The sequence below is a fragment of the Aulonocara sp. 'chitande type north' Nkhata Bay genome, linkage group LG3 (assembly GCF_057382095.1).
Source record: "Aulonocara sp. 'chitande type north' Nkhata Bay isolate Kocher_YH1m ecotype deep benthic linkage group LG3, A_spYH_male_GT1.1, whole genome shotgun sequence".
Taxonomy (NCBI): Eukaryota; Metazoa; Chordata; class Actinopteri; order Cichliformes; family Cichlidae; genus Aulonocara; species Aulonocara sp. 'chitande type north' Nkhata Bay.
The window spans coordinates 58,632,588-58,659,950 of record NC_141346.1 but is presented as its reverse complement, the minus strand read 5'-3'; the positions used below and the strand labels follow the sequence as shown (position 1 = coordinate 58,659,950).

Sequence of the window (27,363 nt, the reverse complement as noted above, 5' to 3'; positions counted from 1 at the left end):
ACAGTGAATTATCCAGTGGAGGATTTTTCTTCTTCTTTGAAGGTTTGAAATGTGAACATTGTTCTGCTGCAGTCAATGGACTAAACCAGAGAAGAAGAAAACAGACTTTACCATGAAGATCCTCAGTGTGGATCAGTATAATATCAGCCTGATGTCTGCAGTTTAGTGTCAGCACAACTTTCACATCATATTCATCTCAGCACAACTAAAACATGCTGACTGACCTCAGAGTTTCAAGTCCACATCCTGGACTCTCCAGGAAACCACACAGATGCTTCACTCCTGAATCCTGCAGCTTGTTGTTCCAGCTCAGGTCCAGCTGTCTCAGATGGGAGGGGTTGGACTTCAGTGCTGCTGCCAGATAATCACAGCTGATCTCTGACAAACCACACCACCTCAATCTGTATAAAGAATGAAAGATGTAAGTTTATTAGACAAAGTGTGAGCTTGAAATCATTCAGTGTTTCATCATCTGTTCAGAGCTGAAGAAGGTTCAGAATGTAGAAGTTTAGAAAATGGAAACTCCAAACAGCTGACAGAGTTCATACGCCTTTGTCAGGGTCAAATTCAAGCAAGACCATGTGAAAATTAAAACACATCATCCTAGGTGAACTTAAACACCTTTGTTCCCCTTTTGTTAAGACATAGAAAAGTACACCACACAAAAATACTGCAAAAGGAAACGGTCGCCTTATATACATAGTGTATAAACTCAAAATGCACATTTCACTTCAAATTAAGATTAAGGCTTTGAACAGATCACATAGTTCAGTTCAACATATAAGACTTTAAGAATGCACAAGCATCTACTTAAAATCTATTTAATTTATCATCCATGATATTATTTTGTACAATTCCAATGTATTTTGTTCATCTCCCTTAAATAAAGAGGCAGTCTTAAAGTATGAAATATTCATATACAAACACATATAAATGTGTGTACTGTCTCAGTGGCTGATAGTACCCCACAGGCCTCAGTGTGAGCTTGAAGACATTTATAATGTTTAAGTAGTTTAATGTGCAGGTGCTGACGATAAACACATTTTGAATGAAAGCCGGGGAACTTTGGTAGCACAGAAACAAGTGGCTATTCTTTGTGACTATATGGATCACTCACAATACCATTATTTCACACAAAGGCACCAAATTAATACTCAAAAAAGCTGCAGCAATACACACAAATATAAACAGTACTTGGTGACAACTTTGCTTTTAGCCTTTAACCCTTCTTGACTACTTTTGATGTGGCCTCTATATTTTACCTTTAAAAACAGTTTATCTTGCCAATCTGTTATTTTCTCATTTTGACCAACTGTATCAGCACAATTTATCTAAATTCAGACAAAATTTAAAATACAAGTAGAAAGTGATATTTTGACTGTAAAAACCACACACATGTTTAACGAATCATCTTCATAACTTGAAATGCAAATAGAGATTGTACATTTTTAAAAATACGCACACGTTTTGCAAACAACAAAGTTATATGGTACTATTTAGCAAAAAATGCAGCCAAGGCTCAGACGTTTTTCATATAATCATTTCAAACTATTTACAGAACAATCAGGTGTCAAACAATAGTTTGTGTCACTCTAACACATATGAGAACAGCACAGGGATAAACCTGCAGGTCTGACAGCAGGTGTGTCAGTCAGCGTTTACACTGCAATCTGCCTTTGTTGGCTTTAAGGCAGCAACTGTGACGATCACTAGTAGAACTGACACACAAAACAAAACAACAGCTACACACTAAATACACAAGACAACAAACTAACTTGAGACCAAACACGGTAAACGTCACAAATCTCTCACGTATCAAAACTCTCTCTCTCTTTCGCTCACTCGCTCTCTCTTGCCGGTCACTCCTAAAACTTCCCCCTTTTGCTAAACAACCAAATGTCATGTTTCCATATCATTTTTGATTGGTCGACATGGTACATTTTCCCACCTATAGGGCTTTGGAGCGTGATGTCACGGGAGATGGGCCATGCCCCCTTCCGCCATGACAGTAGGCCAGCCAAAGGATACCATTTCAGCTATGGATCGTACGTGTTGTGTTGTCGGTTGCAACGTTAGATCACACGATCGTGAAGGCAAGAAGCTGGATAACGGGCTCTCTTTTCATCGTTTTCCGTCCTGGAGGCAACGTGAGGGATCCCATGTATCCGATATTACTAAACAAAGACGTCAGGCTTGGATTGCAGCGGTGAGACGAGCGGATATCGAGTTCTCTGCAATCCCCAGCTTTTTGTTGGTTTGCTCACAGCATTTTCTTTCCGGTGAGTTCTAAATTAATTCATATCACTCTTGAAAGGCTTTTAGTGTGATTTTCAACGTGCTGAGGTCATAGATAATGAGATAAAACATGCTAATGTGTGATGCTGCAGAACCACATCATGTCGACTGAGTAGCTTATGATTTGGCATTATTGCAGGCAAACCAGCATATGAAATGGATGTAACAAATCCAGACTGGGCACCAACACTGCACATGGGGCATGACGACATACCTGTATCAGACTCGGACCGGCACTCAAGGCGTACGCAACGGAAGCGAAAAAGAGCACCCATCGGAGGTAAACAACCCCCCCCCCCTCTAAAAACATACTAAATTGCTATCACTGTACACTAATCCGCACATAACTTCCAGATGAATCACACACCTGTCATTGGAATATTGGTGTACATTTACCTTATGTCTAATTTTATCTTACAGGCTTTCGTTATGCAGCTGCAGAGTCTGAAGGTGTGCCCCGTGCAGAAGTGATTGATGAAGATCTGACAGAAGACCAACAGCAAAATCACAATGTCATGGAGGCAGTGGACAGCAGTTGTGTTGGACAAGTGGAGGTTGAGGTAGCAGCTGCAAATGTGGATATACTGAAGAAATGTAAACCTTTTAAAATGATGACAGATTACAAACTCTCAGCTGTGTCTGTAATCAAACCTCTGTAACTTTGCTTCACTTCAGCAGCATCAGCTCATGTTCACATGTTGATTCATGGTTTGCTTCAGTTTTTGATGGACTGCAGAATATTTTGAAGGTTATCTGCTATAAAAAGCCAGAACAGGAAAATCTGCTTCATGTGTTTCTGTTTGATCCTCAGTGACTTTGACACAAAGGCCTCTGCTGTGATGATCACACCTCTGATCAAGTCTCACAGTGTCAGCTTTGTTTTTATACATATGGATATGTGCTGATAAATGATCAGAGTTATAATATTTCCCACTGTCTGCTGTGTGCCGTGACCTTTGACCTGCTAAAGACAGTCAGCTGTGGATTATTCATTGTTGTGTCTGATACTTAGAACTGTGAGGAAGAACACTACACAGTTAATCAGGGTCCCCTCTCTCTGAATCAGGGAAGGTGGGCAGGCCGCGTGTGGGCCGCGGGCCATACGTTGAGTCTCACTGTTTGAAATGTGAACATTGTTCTGCTGCAGTCAATGGACTAAACCAGAGAAGAAGAAAACAGACTTTACCATGAAGATCCTCAGTGTGGATCAGTATAATATCAGCCTGATGTCTGCAGTTTAGTGTCAGCACAACTTTCACATCATATTCATCTCAGCACAACTAAAACATGCTGACTGACCTCAGAGTTTCAAGTCCACATCCTGGACTCTCCAGGAAACCACACAGATGCTTCACTCCTGAATCCTGCAGCTTGTTGTTGGAGCTCAGGTGCAGCTGTCTCAGATGGGAGGGGTTGGACTTCAGTGCTGCTGCCAGATAATCACAGCTGATCTTTGACAAACCACAGAGCCTCAATCTGTATAAAGAATGAAAGATGTAAGTTTATTAGACAAAGTGTGAGCTTGAAATCATTCAGTGTTTCATCATCTGTTCAGAGCTGAAGAAGGTTCAGAATGTAGAGGTTTAGAAAATGGAAACTCCAAACAGCTGAAGCCAACAGGAAGCAGCTTCAAACAAACACAACAAGAGAAAAAACTCTGAATGTTTCACATTAAAGTCGTACATTTCTCATAAAAACAGGACAAAGACTTGAAAAAGTCGTGTTTTTCCTTCCAGGAACCACAAGGCTTCACTTTTAAAGGTGAAGTGTGAAAGAAATGGACATATTTGAAGTCCAACACCTTTTTCCAGTCACATTATTAAAGCAGACAAACTACAAGCTCATTTTCATTCCAACAAGTCATCTTCTGACCTGGACTAACAACACTGGTCTCTATGTGCAGCTGGCTGTGAGACCAGTGCTCAGGGAGCGTCTACAAAGTGCAACACTGAAAGAACATCACACACTAGCTTTGTCCCAAAACGTCGGCTGCATCCTTCGGAGGACCCGGTATTCGCGGTCTACGTGGGCCGGGTCCTTCAAAGACCGAAAAGGCTGGAAGTGCGAGGCTGTGAAATGGGACGGTCTAGCCTTCAGATTTGCGTCACCGCTGTGTCGGTGGAGTTTAATAAACTCGGCCGTCTGCTCCTTGCTATCTAAAATATAACAGGACACTGGCGTAAATTCTCGACCGTCTCACACTTCTGTTTAATCAGTTTCCTGTTTAACGTTTATTCAGCTGTGTGAAAATCCCGGAGGAACTTTGATCTCAGCCAAACCGATTTACTCCGGAACAAATAAAACACAGAAAAAAGGCAAACAATTACATTACATTACATATTTGAAGTTTAAACAGCTACTTTCTCGCCTGAAAATATGTTAAAAGTTTATTTTGTGACCCAGAAAGATTAATAAGAGTAATTTGAAAACTTAGTAGCTGCCGCCATTGTTGGCAGCTGAAATTTGGCTGGGCCGCGCTATGAATTCTGGGATATGGTGGGCCACGAAGGACACACCCGACGAATCCTTCAAATTCGGGGAAATGAAGGACGCATTTGTCGGGCACATTTGAAGGAGTCGACAAATACGGACAGCCTTCATCGCCTGGCTGTGACGTAATCGGCCTTCAAATGCAGCCTCTGGAGGATGCAGCCGACGTTTTGGGACACAGCTACTAATTTGCTTCCATCATCCAACCTGAAGAGGAAACAGGGACGCCTCCCCTTCAAAGTAAAAGCTGCTCCTTTTGGACACAGTATCAAAGAAAGTCTACAGTATAACATAGAAAAGACAGAACAAAGTTTTGGTTGTTTTTAAATTGTGCAGAAATGAAACTACACTAAGCTCAATTATGTGACAGACATTTCATCCCATGTCAGTTTGGCCTCATCCTGGGCCGGATTATCCAGCACACACTCTGACCACAGGCCCAGGGGCCACGCACAGCTGGGCTCCATCCAAGAGACAGCAAACAAACCAACACAATAATAAAAAGCACCATGTGATCTTCTTACATCTTCAAGACAAACATAGTAAAAACATGAGCACATTTGTTTCCTGATAAAATGATGTGACAGGTAGAACAGAGTAAAGTGGTGGTGTTACAGCCTTTCTCCCCTCTGCTGCCGAGGCTGTTAGTCTCTCCCAAACTCAGCTACAGGACTTCCAAATGAATGAAAGCAGCAGAAGTGGCTTTACAAATGAAAGAGGAAGAGGAGAAGAAGAGGAGAGGGAGGCCACCCTGACCATCACTCCAGCTGAAAACATCACACTTCCATTAAAGTTGGTGAGGAAATGTTGAGCAGGATGAGCTGCTGGCTAATCTGGAGGCTGTAGCAGCAGCTCACAGTCACAGTGGGTTTCCACTCATGAAAAAGCTCTGGCTGCTTCATTTCTCATCTCATATCAGAGACTTTAATGCTTCACTGAAGCTGTACTGTGATGCTTCCATATCCCAGTGAGGCCTCCATAATGATTTCAGCTGTTCTGTACACACACTGTGTGCCCTGTATGGCTCAAAGTCTCTGCAGCCTGTTTTTATCTGCTATCATCAGATCTTCATCATCCTCATTCACATCCCTCACACACTCTACAGCCTCATCAGCACTGACTTCATCTTCACTGACTGATGGAGCACAACATGAACCTGTGGAGGCTGAAACACTGTCCTGTCAAACATCTCCCCGTCACCACTCCACTTCTGTCAGCCTTTAAATGAACCCTGCTCAAGTCTGTCACTTCTGTTTGGAGCCAAAAGGAAAAACTCTTGTTCAGTCGTTTGGAAAGACAACATTTCTGAAAGCACTCAAACTTCTTCACATTTGTCTTCAGACACATCCTGAACATTTAGGAACTAAAGAAAGTTTCAAACATCAATCAAAGACCTGAAATATAGAAAAACAACAACAGCTGCAGTCAGTGAACTCACCTCAGAGTCTCCAGTCGACAGTTTGGACTCTCCAGTCCAGCACACAGAAGCTTCATCCCTGAATCCTGCAGGTTGTAGTTTCTACTCATGTCCAGCTGTGTCAGATGGGAGGGGTTGGACTTCAGAGCTGAGGCCACAACTTCACAGTGTGACTCTGAGAGTCCACAGTGAGTCAGTCTGTGATGATAGAAAATATAAAATGTGTTATTATAAAAGCAGAAAATCTGCATTATAAACACAGACTGAATGTATATGAAGACAAAACAGAGTGAGGTCATAATCTGATGAATCTGCTCTTCACATCTGTGCTTCAGCTCCTCTTACTGTGTTTGACATGACACAACGATTGAGTCTCTCTCAGACCTGCAGACTTTTAATGAGAATCTTTGTTTGGCTTTAATCTGCAGATGAAGGAGGAAGATGGTGTCACATTTAGGCTTCCATAATGTCCACAGTCTGTCACTGAGATCTGATCCAGAGTCAGAGTGAAGACACACATTTGGACTGTTTCCTGTTTTGACTCCAGAACATTTTGAATGAGTTCAGCTCAGTGAAGAGTTCCAGCTGGAAAGATGATCTCTGTTTGCTACCTGCTGTCAGGTACGACTGTTCACGTCCACACGCAGGAAAAACCTGCTGACTGTTACCAAACGGAGCAGAAATCTCATCACTGGACAATAATGATGAATGAACTCAGAGCTGCTGATATCAGATCTGATTTCAGGGGAACTAAACACAGAAATGATTGGCTCATTTGAGCTTTCTGAGCCATTATCTGCTGCTGTGTCGCTAGTTGGCAGAAAATGATTTGTATTCCTGTTCAGGGCTTCAGTGTTTATGAGTCCAGATCCAGGTGACAGCAAGTCAAAATGATGTTACCTGTCTGTGTCCAGCAGCAGCCTGTATTCACTTTGAATATTGTTATAACCTGACATGGATCAGTTTGTCTTTGATTGGTTTGTAAATGTCACTGTTTCCATTGGACCTGAGTGACGTACAAAGACAGAGAGGGAGAGAAAGGAGAGAGAGGATGGAGACAGCAAAGAGAGAGCAAACACAAACAGGTGAGAGTGGACAGGTGACCAAGGTCAGCAACCAATCAGAGAGCTTCTGTTTGACCCACAGTCACTGATGATGACTGCACATAACCAAGCAGTGTGTTACTCTGATATCAAATATGGATCCTGCTCTTATAATAATGATCATCAGATGATATTATTGTGTTATTTTGTAGCTGAATACGATGTTTGTGTGATTATCAGTGAAAGAAGCAGTGAGGAGGATGGAGAGAGAGAGAGGACAGAGGGTGAAGTTAGAAACACTAAAAGGATTTTTCATGGATTTCATGGATGATTTGAGTGATTTCCAGCAGGACACTTAAACATGTCAGTGGACGTCCTAAAGAACATATTCACTGATATGAAACGTGTCATTGAACAGGATTAATATCAGTGGAAACATGGTGGAAACAGCTGTGACTGCATGGATGTGACACACTTCAAATCTGTTCTCCACTCTTGGATTTGGGATCCATGGAGCTGCTGCTGAGTCTGTACAATAAAGGAATGGTGTGGAAGGTTGCAGCGTACGGACACAAACACTTTGTGCTTACAATCTGATTTTATTTTCAACATTAAACTACCAACCTACACTGATCAATGATGTTAATGATCACATCTGGACTCACCTAGCCTTTCTGCAGGTCCTCACAGCTGGAATCAGTCTCTGTCGTCCCTGCTCTGATGTGTTGTACTTCTGCAGGTCCAACTCATCCAGAACCTCCTCTGACATCTGCAGCATGAAGGCCAGAGCTGAGCACTGGATCTCAGAGAGTTTCTTCTCTGATCTGTTCTCTGACTTCAGGAACTCTTGGATCTCCTGATGTACTGAGAGGTGGTTCATCTCCATCAGACAGTGGAAGATGTTGATGCTTCTGTCAGGAGAGATTTCATCACTGTTCATCTTCTTCAGGTTGTTGATGACTCTCTGGATGGTTCCTGGACTGATCTCTGTCTGACCCAGCAGACCTACTAAGAGTCTCTGGTTGGACTCCAGACAGAGGCCATGAAGGAAGCGAACAAACAGGTCCAGGTGGCCATTTTTACTCTGGAGGGATTTCTCCATGGCTCTCCTCAGAAATACATCAAGTGATTGGAGATCATCGTCATCAAAAAGACTGGAAATCATCTTGATTAAAGATTTTGGTTTAAGGAAGTTCTTCAGCACCTTTGTCTTCCTGTTGGTGTGACAGTGGAACATGTAGACTGCAGCCAGAAACTCCTGAATGCTCAGATGAACAAAGCAGTAGACTGGTTTCTGGAAGATCACACACTCTCTTTTGAAGATCTCTGTACAAACTCCTGAGTACACCGAGGCCTCTGTCACATCCAGACCACACTGCTCCAGGTCTTCTTGGTAGAACATGATGTTTCCTTTCTCCAGATGTTCAAACGCCAGCCTCCCCAGCTTCAGAAGAACTTCCCTGTCAGCCTCCGTCAGCTCCTGTGGACTCGTCTCATGTCCCTCGTGGTACTTGTTCTTCTTCCTCTTTGTCTGAACCAGCAGGAAGTGTGAGTACATGTCAGTCAGGGTCTTGGGCAGCTCTCCTCTCTGCTCTGTAGTCAACATGTGCTCCAGAACTGTAGCAGTGATCCAGCAGAAGACTGGGATACTACACATGATGTGGAGGCTCCTGGATGTCTTCATGTGGGAGATGATTCTGCTGGACAGCTCTTCATCACTGAATCTCCTCCTGAAGTACTCCTCCTTCTGGGCGTCAGTGAAGCCTCGTACTTCTGTTAGCCTGTCAACACATGTAGGAGGGATCTGATTGGCTGCTGCGGGTCGGGAAGTTATCCAGATGAGAGCCGAGGGAAGCAGATTCCCCTGGATGAGGTTTGTCAGCAGCTGGCTGACTGATGACTTCTGTGTGACATCAGACAGCAGCTTCCTGTTGGTGAAATCCAATGAAAGTCTGCTTTCATCCAGGCCGTCAAAGATGAACAAAAGCTGAGAGACAGCCAGCTTCTCTGCTGTGACCTTCTGTAATGTTGGATGGAAAACATGGAGCAGCTCCAGAAGACTGTACTGCTCATCTCTGATCAGGTTCAGCTCCCTGAATGAAAGCAGAACCACCACACTGACATGTTGGTTCTCCAAGCCCTCTGCCCAGTCCAGAGTGAACTTCTGCACTGAGAAGGTTTTTCCAACACCAGCCACGCCGTTGGTCAGAACCACTCTGATGGGTCTCTGTTGGTCAGGTAAGGCTTTAAAGATGTCCTGGCACCTGATTGGAGCGTCATGGAGGGCGTCCATCTTGGAAGCAGTCTCCAGCTGCCTCACCTCATGTTGGGTATGAACCTCTTCACTCTTTCCCTCTGTGATGTAGAGCTCAGTGTAGATGGTGTTGAGGAGGGTTCTACTTCCTGTTTCATCACTTCCTTCAGTCACACGTTCACATCTCCTCCTCAGACTGATCTTATGTTCATCTAAAACCTCCTGCAGACCAACATCTGCTGAAAGAAAGAAAAACAATGAGACTAAAGAGAAAGAAAACTCTTCAATGTCTGAACAACACAAGAAGTGCAGTTTTCAGAAATGAGTCCATCAGCAGACAGATGTTCAGTCTTACTTTGTACACAGCTGCTCTGACTGGCTGTCTGCAGTCCAGCTCTGCTTCTGGATCTTTCTCCACACTGGGGACAGGAGGAGTCTCCCGATGAAGCAGACTGGTCCCAGTATGAGGAGATGCACTGTCTGCAGAACCAGTGTCCACAGCTGGTAGAGACTGGATCCTTCAGGACGTCCTGACACAAAGCACAGCAGGACAGCTGCTCCTCATCACAAACACCACTCCTCTTCCTCTCTCTGTGAACACATTTCTTTATCACTAAAACATTTACTGTCAGTGAAAAACATCCAGATGTGACCAAACTGCAGTTCCTCACAGTTCCTTTGATTTCATCAACACTAATGAGCTGCTCTTCCTGTCTGCCTGTCTCATTAAACACTGAGTGATGAATACAAACTCAACACTTCCTGCAGACTTCCTGACTTCACAATAAAAGCTTTCCATCAGAGAGACAGTTATGACTTTCACTGTTTTACAGCCGCTGTGTGCAGATTATCTGGGTCAGTTCACTCTGAAGCAGCTTAGAAGTGTCCGTGTAGAGCCGTGGTCTGACACACAGAGACTTCTGATTTTCTCTGTTTAAACAAACATGATGAAGATGAGCAGGTTTCTCTTCTAGTATAAACTCTGTGTCTCTGGCTCATGATGGCTTTTCAGGTTTTATGTTTTGCTCTCTCCTGCTAGCGTTTTGCCTGCCTGGGTGGAGCTTGTAATGGCCTCTCGCTCTTGGTCCACACAGTTATGATGATTACACCACCTGTTGCTGATTCACCTGGGCTTACAGGTAACCATTTAACGCTGCGGCATGGAGCAGTTTGTCGCTGGGACATTGACCCTCCTGTGTTCATGATCTCAGCTCCTTGCTAAGAAATCTCTCTCTTAATTCACCAGTTGGGTTAACTTTGTGTATACTTTGAGTAAATATTTCCCCGGACCTGGTTACAGACGCTTACCTGTGATTCCTGATGAGACCATATGGGAAACAAATGATCCTTTAGCCATTTATTTTTAGCTCAAAATGACAACATTAACACAATAAAACAGGTCTCTTTCTTAAACAGAAGCCTGTCATGCTTAACTTTTGAGAATATAAGTAAATCTTTCTTTAAAAGAACTCTGTCCTGCTTAACTTAAAATTATATAAATTAATAGAAAGCAATAGAACGAAAAATATTCTTGTAACAGTGCACATATAGTGCATTTAGTGCAATTGGCTTCAGCTGAGGTATTATTTCAGCTTTTCTAATGCTAATCAGCTGCTCCTGTTTGTAAACCCTCTTGTTCCCATGATTACGCATCATAACTCATCATCATTATTCATCTATGTATTACTTTTATGTATTAGTCATCTATTTGTTGTAATCATCTATCCTTGCAGTTGTTTATTACACAAAATAAATTATATTATCACACTTCTGGCCACATAGCGCTGATATTCATTGCACATGCCCATATTAACCTTAACCAGAGGGTTTAAAAAACAAACCAGTGTCTACATACCATATCTGTTTCTGCCGTGGCCTGGTGGACAACAAATTGGTTAAGGGTTCCCCGAGCTTTCACGCCCCTCATGTTCTTCATGTGCCCACCATTAGAAGCATGCCTATGGAAAAAGTGCGCCGGCACACAGTGCAGTGCGCTTTATATGTGTTATCGTGCACTTTTCCAGCCAGGCGTTTTCCTTTTCCCATTCCTCCCTGTACTTTTGCAGCCTTTTTTTCTTTCTCTGAGGGGAACAAACATTGCTGCTCTAATGCTGGGCTTACACTGTGCGATTTTTGGCCCATTTTGAGCCGATTTTTGAGTCGTGCGACCGATTTGGCGATCGGCCCGATTTTGCCCTTCATCGTGTGTCGTGTAGTATACGTGGGGTAACGAGAAGCGATTAACACCTCACGACCAGCTCCCGATCATCAATCGCTCGTGAGCGTGTCACCACAGGCGCTCACACTGCTCACGCGCAAACACGTAAACGTTGGTGAAAAAGACGGAGCAGCACGGCTGTGCAGCGTGTGATCTGGACACAAGTGATGGAGGCACAACTGTAGAACTTTGGAAAGCTCATCAGAGCCTTTTCGATGTGGCCCCACAAAATTATCACGACCACAACAACCGTGAAAATAGTTGGATTTACATGCTGCTCAATCACAGCTGCCTGATCAATGTTTTTCATTAGCAATTTAGCAAAGTTGATGGTGGTGGTGTGTCTGTGTGAGAGAAAGACAGAGAGAGAGAGCGACAGATTTTCTGTTATAACCTTCATTTTATGGAGGCACAGTGTGAGCACTCAGGTCGCATCAGAGCATCGGGCGGTATAGTGTGAGACCTGCATCGTGACCTACCAACTGCGAGTCAATCGTGCAGTTTGAGCAGGAGCTGAATAACGTGACTGAAAAAATCGCACAGTGTTTGCCCAGCTTTAGGTGTACTGTCGTCCGAGACTTGCACCGCAGTGTCGGCGTTTGTTTCCCTGTTGGCCATGCTTCTTGTTGTGGTCATCTGTTGTCTTCCGGTATTTTCTCCGCAAGCGACCTTTCCTCGACCAATGAGATGAGCGGTAATCTGAATTGTCATAAGTGTGCTGTCAGCTCATTGGTCACAAAGCAGGAGAGGGGCTGGGAATTATGTTTTCAAACAAAGCGTTAATTCCATTAACATTTATAGACTACTTTTGATTCTCACTGTATTACGGGACAAAGTGCGTCCCTTATTAGCTCAATACGGGACAAAGTGCGTCCCTTATTAGCTCAATACGGGACGTGTACTTTTGTTTCTAAATACGGGACGATTCCGTTTTTTAAGGGACGGTTGGCAACCCTAACAGTCATAGCCTGCTGCTAGCATGAATGCTAAACGTACTGCTGTGGATGATCAGCAGAAAAACATGTTGTCAGTTTGACTGTTTGCTGTATTTAAAGTGTTTTTCTCAGTTCGTCTGTATTCAAAGTGCATTCGGGGCTTTAGCTGACAGCTCTTTGTGCTAACAAACTAAACTCTCTTAGTTTAAGCCAACAGACTTTACCAAACACAAAGCCTGCTGCTGCCTCCATGGGTTAGCTTGTGTGACTGGTGTTTACACCAATGAAATCTAAATCACACTAATGTGTCCTCCAAGGTGTTTGGTGGGAGCACTGAGTGAAACATAAGAGCTCTGGTTAAGCCTCATCAGCTGGATAGGCTGTCCACCCTAGTCCAGGCTTTAACTCAAATCTCTGACTGGCTTTCTAACAGCTACCTTGTTAGAACAAGACAGAGACCATGATCATAGCTCCTCCTGATCTATATTCTAAAATCATTCAAGTTGTTGCCCCTTTCTGTTCTTCTGCTGAGCCAAATATTCGAAATCTTGGAATAATATTTGACTCTTCTTTGGGCCTTGACTCACATGTAAAGTCTCTGTCTAGTTCCTGTTTCTTTCATTTAAGGAATATTTCTAAACTGCGACATATGGTCTCCTTAGCTGAACTGGAAAATATTGTCCATGGATTTGTGTCATCGCGTTTAGATTATTGTAATTCCCTGTTTACCAGCTTGGATAAATCATCTCTTTCTCGCCTCCAAGCTGTACAAAACGCAGCAGCCAGACTACTAACTCGCTCTACCCAGCGAGCTCACATCACTCCTATTTTATGTTCTTTACATTGGCTCCCAATAGATTTTAGAATTCGTTTTAAATGATTGTTTTAACGTACAGAGCACTAAATGGCCCCAGATTATTTATCCAAGCTTCTCACTAAATACACTGCTGCTCGCTGTCTCTGCTCACAGACTCAGAGTTTGTTGGTTGCTCCCAGAACACGTCTGAAGATGAAAGGGGGCGGAGCCTTTCAGTCTGTGGCACCAAGGCTGTGGAACAGTCTACCTCTACAACTACGTTTGGTTGACTCTGTGGGATCCTTTAAAAAACAGTTAAAAACTTTACTGTTTAAACAAGCTTTCTGTTGACCAATGCTGTTTACATTGTTATATTTTTAATTTACATTTAAACTCTATATTGTGTATATTGTGCATTTTGCTATTTATCGTACTGTTTATTTTAATCTCTGTGTGCAGCACTTTGTGACTACCTGTCTATGAAAAGCGCTTAATAAATAAACTTTACTTACTTACTTACTAAAATAACAAACAGGGCTGTGAGAGCAACTGAAGTGATAAAAATACTGTTTGAAGATAAAAACACTTTGATGTTCTCTCGTCACCTAACAAAGTCCAAACCCTGTGAACTATTTTAGCTTTAATAACTGTGGATTCAGGTATCCTGAACCCATCTTTGGACATTTGTAATTAAATATTTTAAAACTCCATCAGAGACTCCTGATGTGGCTGTTTGGAGAAGGAAAAGAGGGACAAAGTGCAGCGTCGAGCTGAGGCTTCATTCACTGCAAACCTACAGTTATGTTTCCTTATTTCTGCTGTTTGCATGTTCACAGCTGAAATAAAGCTGCCTCTTTGACTTCATCCTGTTGTGTTTGGGTCCAATCCTGCCTGCCACACAGCGCTACAGGACAAAGTCTAATATTTTTATCTTTTTAATGAATCTTTGGTCATATTTATCCAGGAAAACACAAACATGTAAAGGAGTCATCACAGGTCTCTGACCTCGTTGGTCCAGGTTCAGCACTGAAGTGTGGAGGTTGACCTTTGGACCCATCACTCCTCACAGACGGACAGCTGGATCCTGCAGACTGTGACCTCTGACCTCTGCAGACACAAACATGTTTTATTCAATGATCAATTCTCTGATAAAGTGATTGAAGCAGCTGTGATCACACAGACTGCAGATAATGCAGCTGTTTCCTGTCAGTAACAGTCCTCTTAGATTAGAGTTCAGCTTTTTACAGGAAAACAAATGTCCCTGAATGCAACAGTGAGACACAGTCTGCCTGTGTGGCTGTGATAGCTGCCGTTAGGAGCGCTCATGTGTTTGCAGTTAGACGAGGAGATGTTACCATCATGGACACGTTAACAAATCCTGCAGCATCACGTGGCACAAACACTTTGTGTTCCTGTAATCTGCAAGCAACAGGAAGTTCATTAATAAAGGCGGGATGGAGACGCGACTGTGATGGTTCTCCTTCATCCAGCTGTTACACACATCTGGGCTCACACGACGAGCCTTTGTCTAATACAGCAGCTGCTCTCTGAACACTTTTCTGAAGAGGAGCTGCACAAACCTTTGTTTGCTTTGTAGAGCAGCGTATCAAAGTCAAACTACCAACTGCTAGCAGCTGTTTCTATCATAGTTTAGGATCCAGATGTGTGAGGTCTAAATTTACACCTCTGATTAAAATAAATAGTTAAAAACAGCCAATTGAGTCCAAATGTGTCTTAAACCAGATAAACTGACAGTTACAGCTGAGCCTGTGTGTCCTTGGAGACACTGCTCTGCTACAGAGATGCATTTTAGAAACCAGGAAACATCAAAATCATTTAAATCAGAGAGTTCTTGTTACTAACAGCTCACCTCTCTGCAGCAGACACAGGCTGGGATTTAAAATCAATGCCTCGATGATTGGACCGGTCACTCTTTAAGGACACAGAGCTGGATGGTTTCTGATTGACGCTAAAAATAAGTGAACATGAAACATGTGTCACATCCAATGTGACCAATACATTACATAAAAAGTATAAATAAAGTATTAAATAGTATATTATTTAAATCGTTAAATAGTAAAAAGCTGATTAAAATTTCAAACATTTTAATACTGACATGAACTTACTTTTTGTCAGATGACTTTTTTCGCCCTAAATTACGAAAGAAATGCTTCACCCGTTTGCTCTTAGAGGACACACTTCTGGGTGGAGGTCCAGGCTGGTTCCTGTGAATAATGATGGAGCAGTGATGTGAGTGCTGAGCTGTGACATGGAGAAGAGTCATGGACAGTTAGAGATGGTCATCTCACCTCTGAGCTTTGGTCTGGCTCTCATGTTCCCCACACAGAGTGCTTTTAGAGGGAGGGACTCCCTCCTCTCTGTCCTCACACTGATCCATGCTGCTCAATTCACATCAGCTCACACACACTTTCTACCTTCACCTGCAGAGGAAACACAAATCAGCCCAGCGACACACTGACTGACCCACTCATGATGATTAATTCAGACACGTTTTAATCCCCAAAAGTTGATTCTGTTCATCTGGATGTTTTCAGTGGGAGAAACGTTTCATGACTCATCCAGGTGACTCCTTCAGTCTCAGCTGACTGCAGGTTTCCAACCTTATAAACAGGACATTTGCACAATGGCTGGGAGGTCATGACCATTGATCAACAACCACTGATCAATGGCCATGAGTCCCATTCACAGAGAGTTGGGGAATGTCTGCAATCACAGCATTACTAACCTAACCCTTACCTGGATGATTGAGCATCCAGACACTTTTTAATATTTTACTAATTTCTGAAGCTTTTTACCAACTTTGTTCAAATTGGTCTGCTGTCATTTTATTGTTGACAAAAAGAGATTTTGAGTTTGAGTGTTGACGTTTCCATGTGGGACTGTTGCTGCAACACCAGGATGTTACTACAGAATACACTTTATATTGTGAGCACTTGGATGTTAGTCCAGTGGTCCTAAACTGACACACCTGCACCTGGATTCATTCTGACCAGATTTTAGCCCAACAGTGTTTCATACTTAATACATCAGACACAAACTCTGCAGCTGTCATTGTCATCAACTGCTACTATGTAAGGAGTTGTTTTGATCGAAACTATATGTGACGTAGCAGAAATATATATACACATGCAGCTTGTGATTTTTTTTTCAGAGCTGTGGGTGCATGATAGCGCCTAACAGTTCTCCGTTCCCGGGAATGTAAAATAAAGATCATTTTTTGAGTTTGACCACTTTGAGCCCAGTTTTTCTTCGCCGCCAAAAGAATGCAAAGAACTGAATTTAATAAGACGATCAACTGCGCCACAACATTCACGAAAGCGAAAGTAAAAGCGACGGAAGGTGTTGTGATATTTTGATACCATGGTAGCATTTACAGGATATTGTTTTATTGTGATATTATACAGAAAAGAGTTACTCAATAAGGCCCATTTAATAGTTGTTTTTCTCTTTCTCTGTGACCCAAGAATTAATGTGTAAGACTCACAAGCTGGTACCCCAAGGTCGAAAATACCACAGAGACGAGACCACTTCCTTACTCCCATCCTCCCTTTTTCTTTATCTCTTAGAAAAAGGCTCGTTAAAGGCCAGGTGGTTTGTTTCAGAATTCACTAATGAAAGAACTCTGTATTCTATGTCTAGGAGTGTATTTTGCTGGGATGATCATAAATTGTAGCTGAACTGATAAACTACACACAGGATACTTCTTTGCTCACAAGGCAGGAAGACGTTTCCTTATTTGGTCTGTACTGGTTTGAACTGGGAAAGCTGACACACGAACCTTTTTTTCCTCTATATAAGCTGTTATGTACTAAATAAACCTTTGAGTCGATTGGGAAGGCAACCTAAAGCAGTCTCTGTTTTCTTGTTCTCCCAAGCTGCTCCCGAGCTCGTACTAACACGCTGAATGGCATACCTGAGTGTTACTTTAAATAATTAGGAATCTTAGAAGGAAAGGACAGAACTCTGCTTATCGCTCGTGCCTTGGAGGGAAAACCGGGATGGACATTTTTTTCCTTCAGAAGGAAACGCCCAGAGAGGCGTTTGAGGGACGGTCAGAGTCAGGAACCTCAGAAACGCATCAGGCTGGAGTTTAATTCTGTTTTCATCTTTAGAAACATCTGGAAATAGTTATAAAAACGCTGCGTAATAAAGAAAAATAGTGTAGATTAGTTTGAGTTGTGTTTAGCTGAGCTGTGTCTTTAATCTGAAGTTCATTTTGTGGAGGAGCAGCAAGACTTTCAGTGTTACTCTCAGAGAAAGCCTCCCAAATGTCTGTTGTCTTAATAGTGGAATTATCTGGAAAATGAACCAGTTCTTATGAGCTGCTTTTCTGTATGAGCAGTCAAAGCATTTTATACAGCGTGCTTCATTCACACAAGCACTTCTTTTTCTAACAATGACACTATGATGGATGCATCGGAGAGGAAGTCGGGGTTCCACATCTTGCCCAAGGATACCGTGGCGTGCAGACTGGAGCAGCCAGGGATCAAACCTCCAACCTTCCAGTTAGTAATTCTACCTGCTGAGCTACAGTCTGTACTTCCTGAACATCACACCCTCCTTTTGTTTCTTTATTTCCAGTAGCAACCAGGACCATAATGAACCCTGACTCCAACAGACACTCAGGAGCCACCTGCCCAGTAAGTCACCCGCTAACTGCAACTATCAGAGCCCTGACCTTCTGCAGAGACGAGTCACACTGAACACAGCAAGTGTCCCTGCTCTCAGATACAAAACCTGCCTTTAAAAGTTCAGAGTAATGAAATCAGCAGTTCTGATTCTAGAATCTGTAGTCTCACACACATGTGCAGAGCACTTTTGTTGTTTTGGTTCACATCAGGTGATATTCTGCTGCAAACAACTAATGAGAACATTTTATGAAAGCTTTGAGTGTCCATCAGGATCCTGTAGAAACAGCTTCCATGTCAAAGATCAATATTCTGAATTCTGTTTTGAAAGAAAAAGATTTCTAGAAAATTCTCTAAAGAATTCACCATCTGTTTTGTTTTCTAAAACAGATGGTGTTTTAGAAGCTACCTGGTTTCTCCACCGGTTTTTCTTTATTTTTTTTAAGGAGGTCTGGTTTCCTCACCAGTTTTTTAATTATTCTAAGGAGGTCTGGTTTCTTCGCCAGTTTTTAAGGAGGGTTAAGGATGGTTGCTCCACCGAAAGGAGGTTTTTCCTCTGCCGCTGAGGGCGTTGAGTGTTTGGTTTATCCACCAATATGTAAGGAGGATAGAGCTCTCATTGGTGGGTAAACGCACGTGTGAGCGAGTGCGGGCCAGACGTGGTCTGTGTGAGTGTGACTGATTGTTGTCTTGTAATGGGGAATAAACTGGGTAATTCTGCCTTGAAAGGGGATGGAATACATTGCAAAGTATTCACTGGGCAGCACGTAGTATGTAGATCATTGAAGGAAGAAAGTAATGAATTTGTGCACAAAGCAGATGGAACAGTGAGTGTGACTGTGTCTGACGTCACTGTGTGTGTGAGACACAGAGAGGTGTGAAAGACAAACATCCAAACTCAGCCTGCAGTTCTGTTCTGTGATTCTACATTTGACTATCCGTTGAGTTTGGTGTGCACTTCTGCTTTGTTCAGATGCATTTAGATACATCACCTCCACTCTGGGTGGCTGTAGCTCAGGTGGCAGAGCAGGTCAGCCACTAATCAGAAGGTCGGTGGTTCGATCCCAGGCTGCACCCTGGCTGCATGCCAAATATCCTTGGGCAAGATACTAACCCCGTGTTTGCCTACTGGTGGTGGTGGTCAGAGGGCCCGGTGGCGCCTGTGTCCGGCAGCCTCGCCTCTGTCAGTGCGCCCCAGGGCAGCTGTGGCTACAATGTAGCTTGCTATCGCCAGTGTGTGAATGTGTGTGTGAATGGGTGGATGACTGAATGTAGTGTAAAGCGCTTTGGGGTCCTATGGACTAGAAAAGCGCTATACAAATGCAGGCCATTTACCATCTCCTGTCTTTCCTTCTCTACCATTGCCTCCTAACTGCGGATGGGCACCGGTATCTGATGTCATTATGGCACCGGGTCTGACATAAACGGTAGTAACCAGACTGAAAAGCAGTGCACATTTTGGTGCTTTTTTTCCTGAGATGTCATACACTTTGGATTCTAGCCAATCATTTTACCTTTCCAAGGATAGTAGGCGGGCCCCGGTACGTATGTTCTTTTAGAGCAGAGCGACAGATTAAAAATGCCCAAGGCTAAGCGGTCAAAGTCTGGCTGTACTTCACAGCAAAAGATGCAAACTCAGCAGCCTGCAACAAGTGCTTTAAGCTGATACTGTGCAAAGGAGGTAACACCTCGAATCTGGTGAAACAGGGAGGCTGTAGCTCAGGAGGTAGAGCTGGTCACCTACTGGTCGGAAGGCTGATGGTTCGATCCCAGGCTCCTCGTGCCAAGTATCCTTGGGTAAGATACTAACCCCAACTTGCTCTCCACATTCGGAGTGTGAATGTACTTAGAAAGCACTGAGTACAGATAAAGTGCTGGTGTGATTGGGTGAATGTGGCATGTTGAGTACTCTGGGAGAGTAGAAAAGCGCTATATAAGAATCAGTCTGTTTACCATGAAACACCCGGCGACGCATAGTGTTTTTTTTTTAAAGCCGAGAAATGCACCGTATTTGATAGCTTCCTGCAAGACCTCACACCGAGCACAACTACTGCGGGTGTGGTGCCTGTTATCGGACACGGAGTTAGCAACATCCCCCAAGAACCTGAAGAGGAGAGTCCTGGCCCCTAGCCCTGCCAGAGGAGCAGAAATGATGACGGATCATGACGGCAGCAGCAGCCGTTCTTCTCTGCGTGTGTAGCTTAATGTTGTTTGTGTGTAATTTACGTTGAGTAGGCTAACCACGTTATTACATTAATGTAAGGTGAACAAGCAAACACCGTTGTAGTTACATGCTGCTGTCTTCTTGTTTGATAGAGTGATACCATATATGCCCTATAGCTGCACAAAAGGCTAACATTGTTATCTTTTTACAAAAAAAACAACAAAACATGAGCGGTTTCAGGACAAAGTTTGTGTTCTCCATTCTTTAAGCACCGGTTCCAACCAAAGGAGGTATCTTGTATCAACAGAAAAGGCTAACTTGGTTATCATTTTGCAGAAAAAAAGAGACTGCTAAAAATAAAAACATGAGAGGTTTTTGGACAAAGTTTGTGTTCTCCATTCTTTAATCACTGATTCGAGCACCAATTAAGCACAGGCACTGTTTCAAAAGTACCGGTTTGGCACCGGTATCGGATAAAACCTAAACGCTACCCATCCCTACTCCTAACATGCCTCCTTCCTCCTCTTCCTTTTCTTTCAGCCATCAGTAGCATGACAGTCTTATTCATTATGATCCACGCATTTTATTTGGTAAAGCTTTAGTTCAGAAGGCCCTTACTAATGCAACACTCCCCATTTACCCAGGCTGCCACTTGGAGTACACTGGCTTGTGGCCCCTTGTGCCAGCATTAGTGCTTTCCTCCTTTCTGCTGCTCACAATTCACCGATCACACTTTGACTATTACCATTAAAGGCTGCAGAACCTGCGTCTGAAGCCTCTGGTTTAAAAGAGTTCAAATAAATAATCCAGCTATAGTTGTCAGTATTTCCACTGCTGCACAGGAAAAAACTTTATTATAAAATAAATAATAAGAAATAAACTTTATTTTTCAAACACAAGCTTTACACAACTTGTACGTTCACACAAGCACTTTTTCCATGTGTCTAAGTGTTTCCTGTCGAACATTCACCAGGACACCATGCACACTGGCATTAAACCACCAACCTTCTGGTTAGCAGGTGACCTGCTCGACCACCTGAGTTCCAGCCACCTCATCAAAGTGACCAATCACATTAGAATCCTGTCCTGCTTTGGGCTCCGCCTCCAAACCATCCAAAGCGGGTTTATTTGCACCATGTATGCAGGTAAACTTAAACATCCATTCAGCTGCTTCAGAAGGAAAATGTCAGCTTGTGGTTTCAGTCACAGGAAACTCACAGGTTAGAGTCCAGCCAGAGGGCTGCTGTTGTTTATCTGTAAAGTCTTTACATTTACAGAAATAAATAATTATGTGGACACATCTGGATCATCAGCAAACATGAAACCAGGTGACCACCAGGACCAAGCTGACTGCTGACACAGAGTTCATACTCTAACTGCTAGCTGCTCTGCTAGCTAAGTTAACTGATGTTAAAGGTCAGAGTAAAGAAATGACGTGATGCTGCTGGGAGTGACACCACAGACTAGCAGCATTTAGTTACTCAGCATATAATGCAGTTAATCTGAAATCTCTTTTTCTCTCTGAAACAAAGTGACAGCAGACTGAGTCAAAGACAGAAACCTTATTGAAACACCAAATATTCCCCGGCTTCACTTCCTGATCCAGGATTCAAAGAGGACGTTGCACTTACTCAGCTTCTTCCCATGAACGTCTTCCCTCTGCAGCTCTGCTGTCTGGACCAGGTCTGTGTAGAAACAGAGACAATCTTCTGCTTCATCAGTCCTCTGTGTCTGCAGGCTGAAGTCACATTAAACACTTCACACCAGCAAAGAGTCTGAAGCTCAAAGGTCAAAGGTCAGCTGCTGCACCTTGTGTGATATTGTTTGATCAATAATTAACCTGCAGCAGGTTTCTGCTCCAACTCCAACACACTGAACAACCCTGAGAACAAATTAGAGGATGTGGGTGTGTCTGCAAGCTTCAATAGTAAACACCTCACACCAGCAATGAGTCTGAAGCTCGCAGGTCAAAGGTCAAAGGTCAGCTGCCACACTGTATATAATGTTTCAATATGTATACAACCTGACTGTGGGTGTGTGTGCAACCATAAACAGTTTAAACATTAAACACTGAACCATAAAAGAAGCTTAAGCTGCAGCTCACAGGTCAAAGCTCAGCTGCTGCAGCCAGTTATGACTTTACATAAATCATCATGTTTTCCCTCTCAGCACTTGGGCTGTTTTGACTCAGCTACACTATGGAAAATGGCCAATGGTTCCACAGCTGTTCTTGTTGTGTTAGGGCTGAAAAGCCCGACTTGTTCTCCTCTGCAGGTCATCAAATGCACCACAGAAGTTTGTATTTGCAGAAGCCTGTGTATGTTTGATGGCTTTATTATTCTCTGTTCAAAGACAATAAATGTGGAAAATGTCTCATGTAGTATCAGCGTCATTTAAAAATGACTGCAAACATTTAGAGAACATGTGCTGCTGTTTGTCCTTGTAACAGGGCGGCCCTTAGCGGCTGGAAACACAGTGAGACAGACCAAGGCAAGTGTAGTGGAACAAAGTATTTATTTGCTATATGGCTCTCCTTACAACAATTAACTTGTCGAGCTTCTTCACAGCACAAAAAATCCACCTCTAATGACAACTGGCAGCCTTAAATATGTTCAGCTGTCACAGACTTAACCATTATTCCACTCTCAGGTAAATTCTTAAATCCCAACCTTCCACCACAGTATACAATATATTAATTAGAATAAATAAATACATAAATACATTTCCACATTTACATATTAATAAATATTTCACACTTAATGTTACACCAAACCCAATATTATAAAAACCCAGAAACCTAAGCACAAAAAGATTCACCACACTCTCTTTACCAATGGTCTCTCCCGGAACCTTTAAATGGTGTCTGGACCCCAGGGGAAACATTTGCCCAAACACCTTGAAGAGGACACAGGCAAGAAAGGTGAGTAATCATTAACTTACAAACACTTATTTGCACCACTTTTATCCCTAGATTTCACACACACGTTTGCATTAGTTTTCCTTACTGGTAAACCTTAATCACAATCTCAATCACCATTCTTCTCTCCTGACAGACAACCACCACATTCCTTGATGAGGAGCAGCTGTGCAGGATCTGAAATAAGGCTACCAACTGATTTTAAAATTCCCAATAAATAGTCAATAAATATTTAAACTTCTTGTGTGCAAATCCATGCTTAAAGTGCAATGCTCATAAATTGCTTGATAAGGTGCTTTTAATAAAGTGAAAGGTGTGCTCTAAAGTGCTATACATATAATATAAATAAATACAGTCAAGTCTGTCCCGTATTCAGTAAGTGAAAATGAAATGAACAATAAAAGGTGAATCAAATGGACCATTACGGCAAGGCTGGGATGGTCAATTTGGTAAAGTAAATCCGTTGGGCATCTTTCTTTGCCTTTAGACAATAGTTCTGATGGCAAAAGAGCCAAACGGGACAGGCACAAAAAAAAAAAAAAAAATACAGTAAGGGAGTCCTCTTCCTTACATTTCCTCCTCCCCCTCTTGAGCGCGAAGTGCTTCAGTCCTCTGTCATCCTAGATAAACAATCAGCAACCACATTTGACTTCCCTGGCCTATACTGGACCGTAAAGTCATAAAGCTGCAAAGACAAGTACCATCCTGCAATGCGGGCATTTGCATCCCTCATGCGGTTCAACCACTGGAGGGGACGATGATCAGTCTCCAGAGTGAAGTGACGTCCCAGAAGATAATACCTCAAGGCCTCAATAGCCCATTTCATGGCCAAGCACTCTTTCTCCACCGTCGAATACCTCGTCTTCCTGTCGAGTAGTTTCCGACTCAGAAACACCACAGGCCTTCTTTCACCATCCACCTCTTGCTGAAGGACAGCACCAAGGCCAACTCCTGAAGCATCAGTTTGCAAGATGAATGGCTTGTTGAAGTCTGGACTGTGTAGAACTGGATGTGTGCAAACTGCTTCCTTGAGGTCTCTGAATGCTTGCTCACAGTCTTCTGTCCAACGCACTTTGTTGGGGGCTGAGCCTTTTGTGAGGTCATTCAGTACAGTGGATCGCTCTGCAAAAGAAGGTATGAATTTCCGGTACCAGCCTACTAGACCCAGAAAACCTCTCACCTTCCTTTTTGTTGTCGGAACTGGGAAGGACTGAATTGCTTCAATCTTTCCAACCTGCGGCTTTATCTTCCCAGAGCCAACTACAAAGCCCAAGTACTCCACTTCTCTCTTGGCTATGGAGCACTTCTTGGGATTGATAGTCAGTCCAGCCATTCTGATGGAGTGTAGCACCTTCTGTAGGTGAATGACATGCTCTTCCCAGGACTGGCTGTTCACCACCACGTCATCCAGATATGCTGCAGAGAATGCTGACACATCTCTCAGTACATGGTCCATTAATCGTTGGAATGTCGCTGGTGCACCTTGAAGCCCAAATGGCATGACTTTAAATTGGTACATACCAAAAGGAGTTTTGAAGGCTGTCAGCTCTCTCGCTTCTGGTGCCAAAGCCACTTGCCAGTATCCTTTACACATTGCTCAAACTCTTATAGCCTCTGGTGCCTCCACCTTATCATAAAAGCCTAAACATTCACATCCTTTCTCTCACACGGCGCCTAAGCTACGACCTTGGCTCCCCGTTTATCTGCTCCTGCTGAGATGGGGCAGAAAACTCCAGTATGTTCTGTTCTCTTCTAATCAGACCAATAAGGTGATGACTTTCTGCAAACAGTATTTCTTATAACTCAGCAGTATAATGCATCATAAAACAATATCATTCATCCACAATAAATCAGCAGTCTAATGTAATGCAAATCAGTTTAACAAATGCAATAGTTATCATCTTCTTCTAATTCAGGAGAATGATGCAAACTAAAACTACATAATAATTCACAATCTTTAATTAGGGGTATAACATGGCATAAAATAATATTATAATCTAACAATTCCCCCTGATGAGCTCGTTAGAATAATGAGCTCACCAACACCCTATAATCCAGTGTCGCCGGGTTCATCTCTTCTCACTCCTGAGGCCCTTTGTCCCCCTGAGGGGCGAACCATATGTGAGATGACCTCTGTGTTTGCGCAGTTCAGATGCAAGAAAAACTATTATTCCAACAATAGCAGGTACAGATGACACTCCCCAGTTCTCCCACAGCTTTATTTTGGTGCTACCTTATACCCTTCCGACGTACTCAGACTAGAACCTCTGTCCAAGGAGCTTTTAGCCTTTATTTTATTGCTGCAGCTACCAGTGTCTTCCAGTTGGGTGATCCTCTGCTCTTCATTCTTCAACCTCAGGGGTTAGACAACCCTTCAGTCGTGGCACAGATCAGGGGATTATTCTGTCCCGATTTCAAACAACGATCTGTGTATCCTCCAGAAAAAGATCAGGAACGCGTCCCCCTTTTTGCCCAAGAGCCTCTCGAACTTCGTTGGTCTGGTGTTCCTGGATTTCCGCCAACCCCTTCATGGTTATTGCTGTGTTTATGGGATCCATCCTTTTGTGGTGACTAGCTGGAGCCCAAACGCCATGACACTTGGACCCAGTTGATGTCTCGGCAGTCACTGTGTCTGTCTCTGCTGCGGAGGATCCTCGCATATCTGTGACCTCGTCTGGTGTCTGTCCCTTTCTCTGTAAGAGACAGAAAACCAAAACACCTCTCTTCCTAACCCTAATAATCTAATGTTGTTATCTACTGACCTTCTAGTGATTCAGAATTGGTCTAAAACATTCAGAATGTCCCAGGGACTTATTCTAATCATATCCTATGTGTGTGTAAGCGTGTTTGCATTTAGCCCTCTGCACTCAAGGCATTTCCTACACTTTATCAGTCCGGACCATCACGCCGAACGAAGCTTATGACCTTCAAAAGGCCGAGTGCCAACTCATCATAAGCACATTTGCAAGGTGTGTCTGAAACTTATTGAAACCACTCTTTTTAACAAAAGATAAACAAATTAACAAATCTTCTAAACGCTATTCAGTTCATTTCAATGATTGATGCTTACACATGGAAATAATGATTTATGCTTCTCACTGATTCTCTACAAAAGACCGGAAACTTCTCGGGCCGCTATTAGCTTAAGCTTTACCATTCCTAAGTTATTAAAGACACAAATGAAGTTATAAAAATGTTCAAATAATCCTTGTTTGATGTTAAAACTCAACTTCCCCCCCCCCCCCTTTTTTTGACACATTCCAATGTGTCAAATCAACGGAGCTAGAACATTCAAAGAAAAGGTTAGGCAGCTACAAGGTTTCCCAGATTGTTAAGTTGATCTGCGTATGATGCTCTGACTCAAGTATATAATCTTAAATGAATGTCATTTAATTAACTGCCACTATTTAAAACTTAGCTTAAAGACATAATTGAATAAAAATCACAAAGAATGACATGATATCAATGTTATGTAAGCGCGTGCGGCCCTCTATGCTCGAAGTCACTCCACACCATAGATCAGCCAAACATCGCGTTGACTGTAGCTTTTAACCCTTATTAACTTGAGCACAACTCTATAATGAGCAACAAACTGCAATATGTCTGAAAATGATCATGGTTACACCTGCAATAGAAGATCGTATGATTATCCTGACACCTGTAAATAGAAAATTAACCTGCGGTTATAACAATCACTGGAACACAAATGTTAGTACAATGTCAAAAACTTCAATAAATGTTTAATGCAATGCTAGTTATATGATTCTGATGCAATAATAAAGCTGATGCCAAAATAAGAGTAAAACACCCCCTTTTATCCCGTTTCACTTGACACATAAACGTTTATAAATGCCTCTTTTAAATCTTATTTCCCCCTGATCTCCCCTTACTGACCACAGCAGGGGAAACTCCGCTATGAGTCAACCATGAATGCAGCTCACCTGATTCATCACTGAGCTCCACCGTCACTGGCGTCTGACAGGGTGGCGCTGCATACTCTTCCTTTAATGTCACTATTTTCAACCTGTTGATTAGAGTGCTTAAACCTGAAGTCGACTACGTCCACAACAAGTCAATACAGCTGTAAATGTGGCCAATTATCAATCTATTACCAATCAATAACAACAGATAAATTTAATTTTATGCATGCTTTCAGTCAACCACTCACCCAGAGGATCTCCAATC

General features: G+C 42.8%; 1 protein-coding gene across 1 annotated transcript; it reads right to left on the bottom strand.

The window, feature by feature from the left end:
• Positions 1 to 205: 205 nt before the first annotated feature.
• On the bottom strand, positions 206 to 22,068 carry LOC147336314 (protein NLRC3-like). Its single transcript, XM_086285352.1, has 10 exons — positions 21,893 to 22,068; positions 15,758 to 15,889; positions 15,575 to 15,673; positions 15,319 to 15,417; positions 14,454 to 14,555; positions 9,855 to 10,090; positions 7,911 to 9,738; positions 6,224 to 6,400; positions 3,595 to 3,771; positions 206 to 401 (listed from the first exon to the last, which is right to left on the bottom strand). The coding sequence occupies exons 2-10, from the start codon at positions 15,844 to 15,846 to the stop codon at positions 206 to 208; spliced, it is 3,003 nt and encodes a 1,000-aa protein (XP_086141478.1). The 5' UTR covers positions 15,847 to 15,889; positions 21,893 to 22,068.
• Positions 22,069 to 27,363: the final 5,295 nt, after the last annotated feature.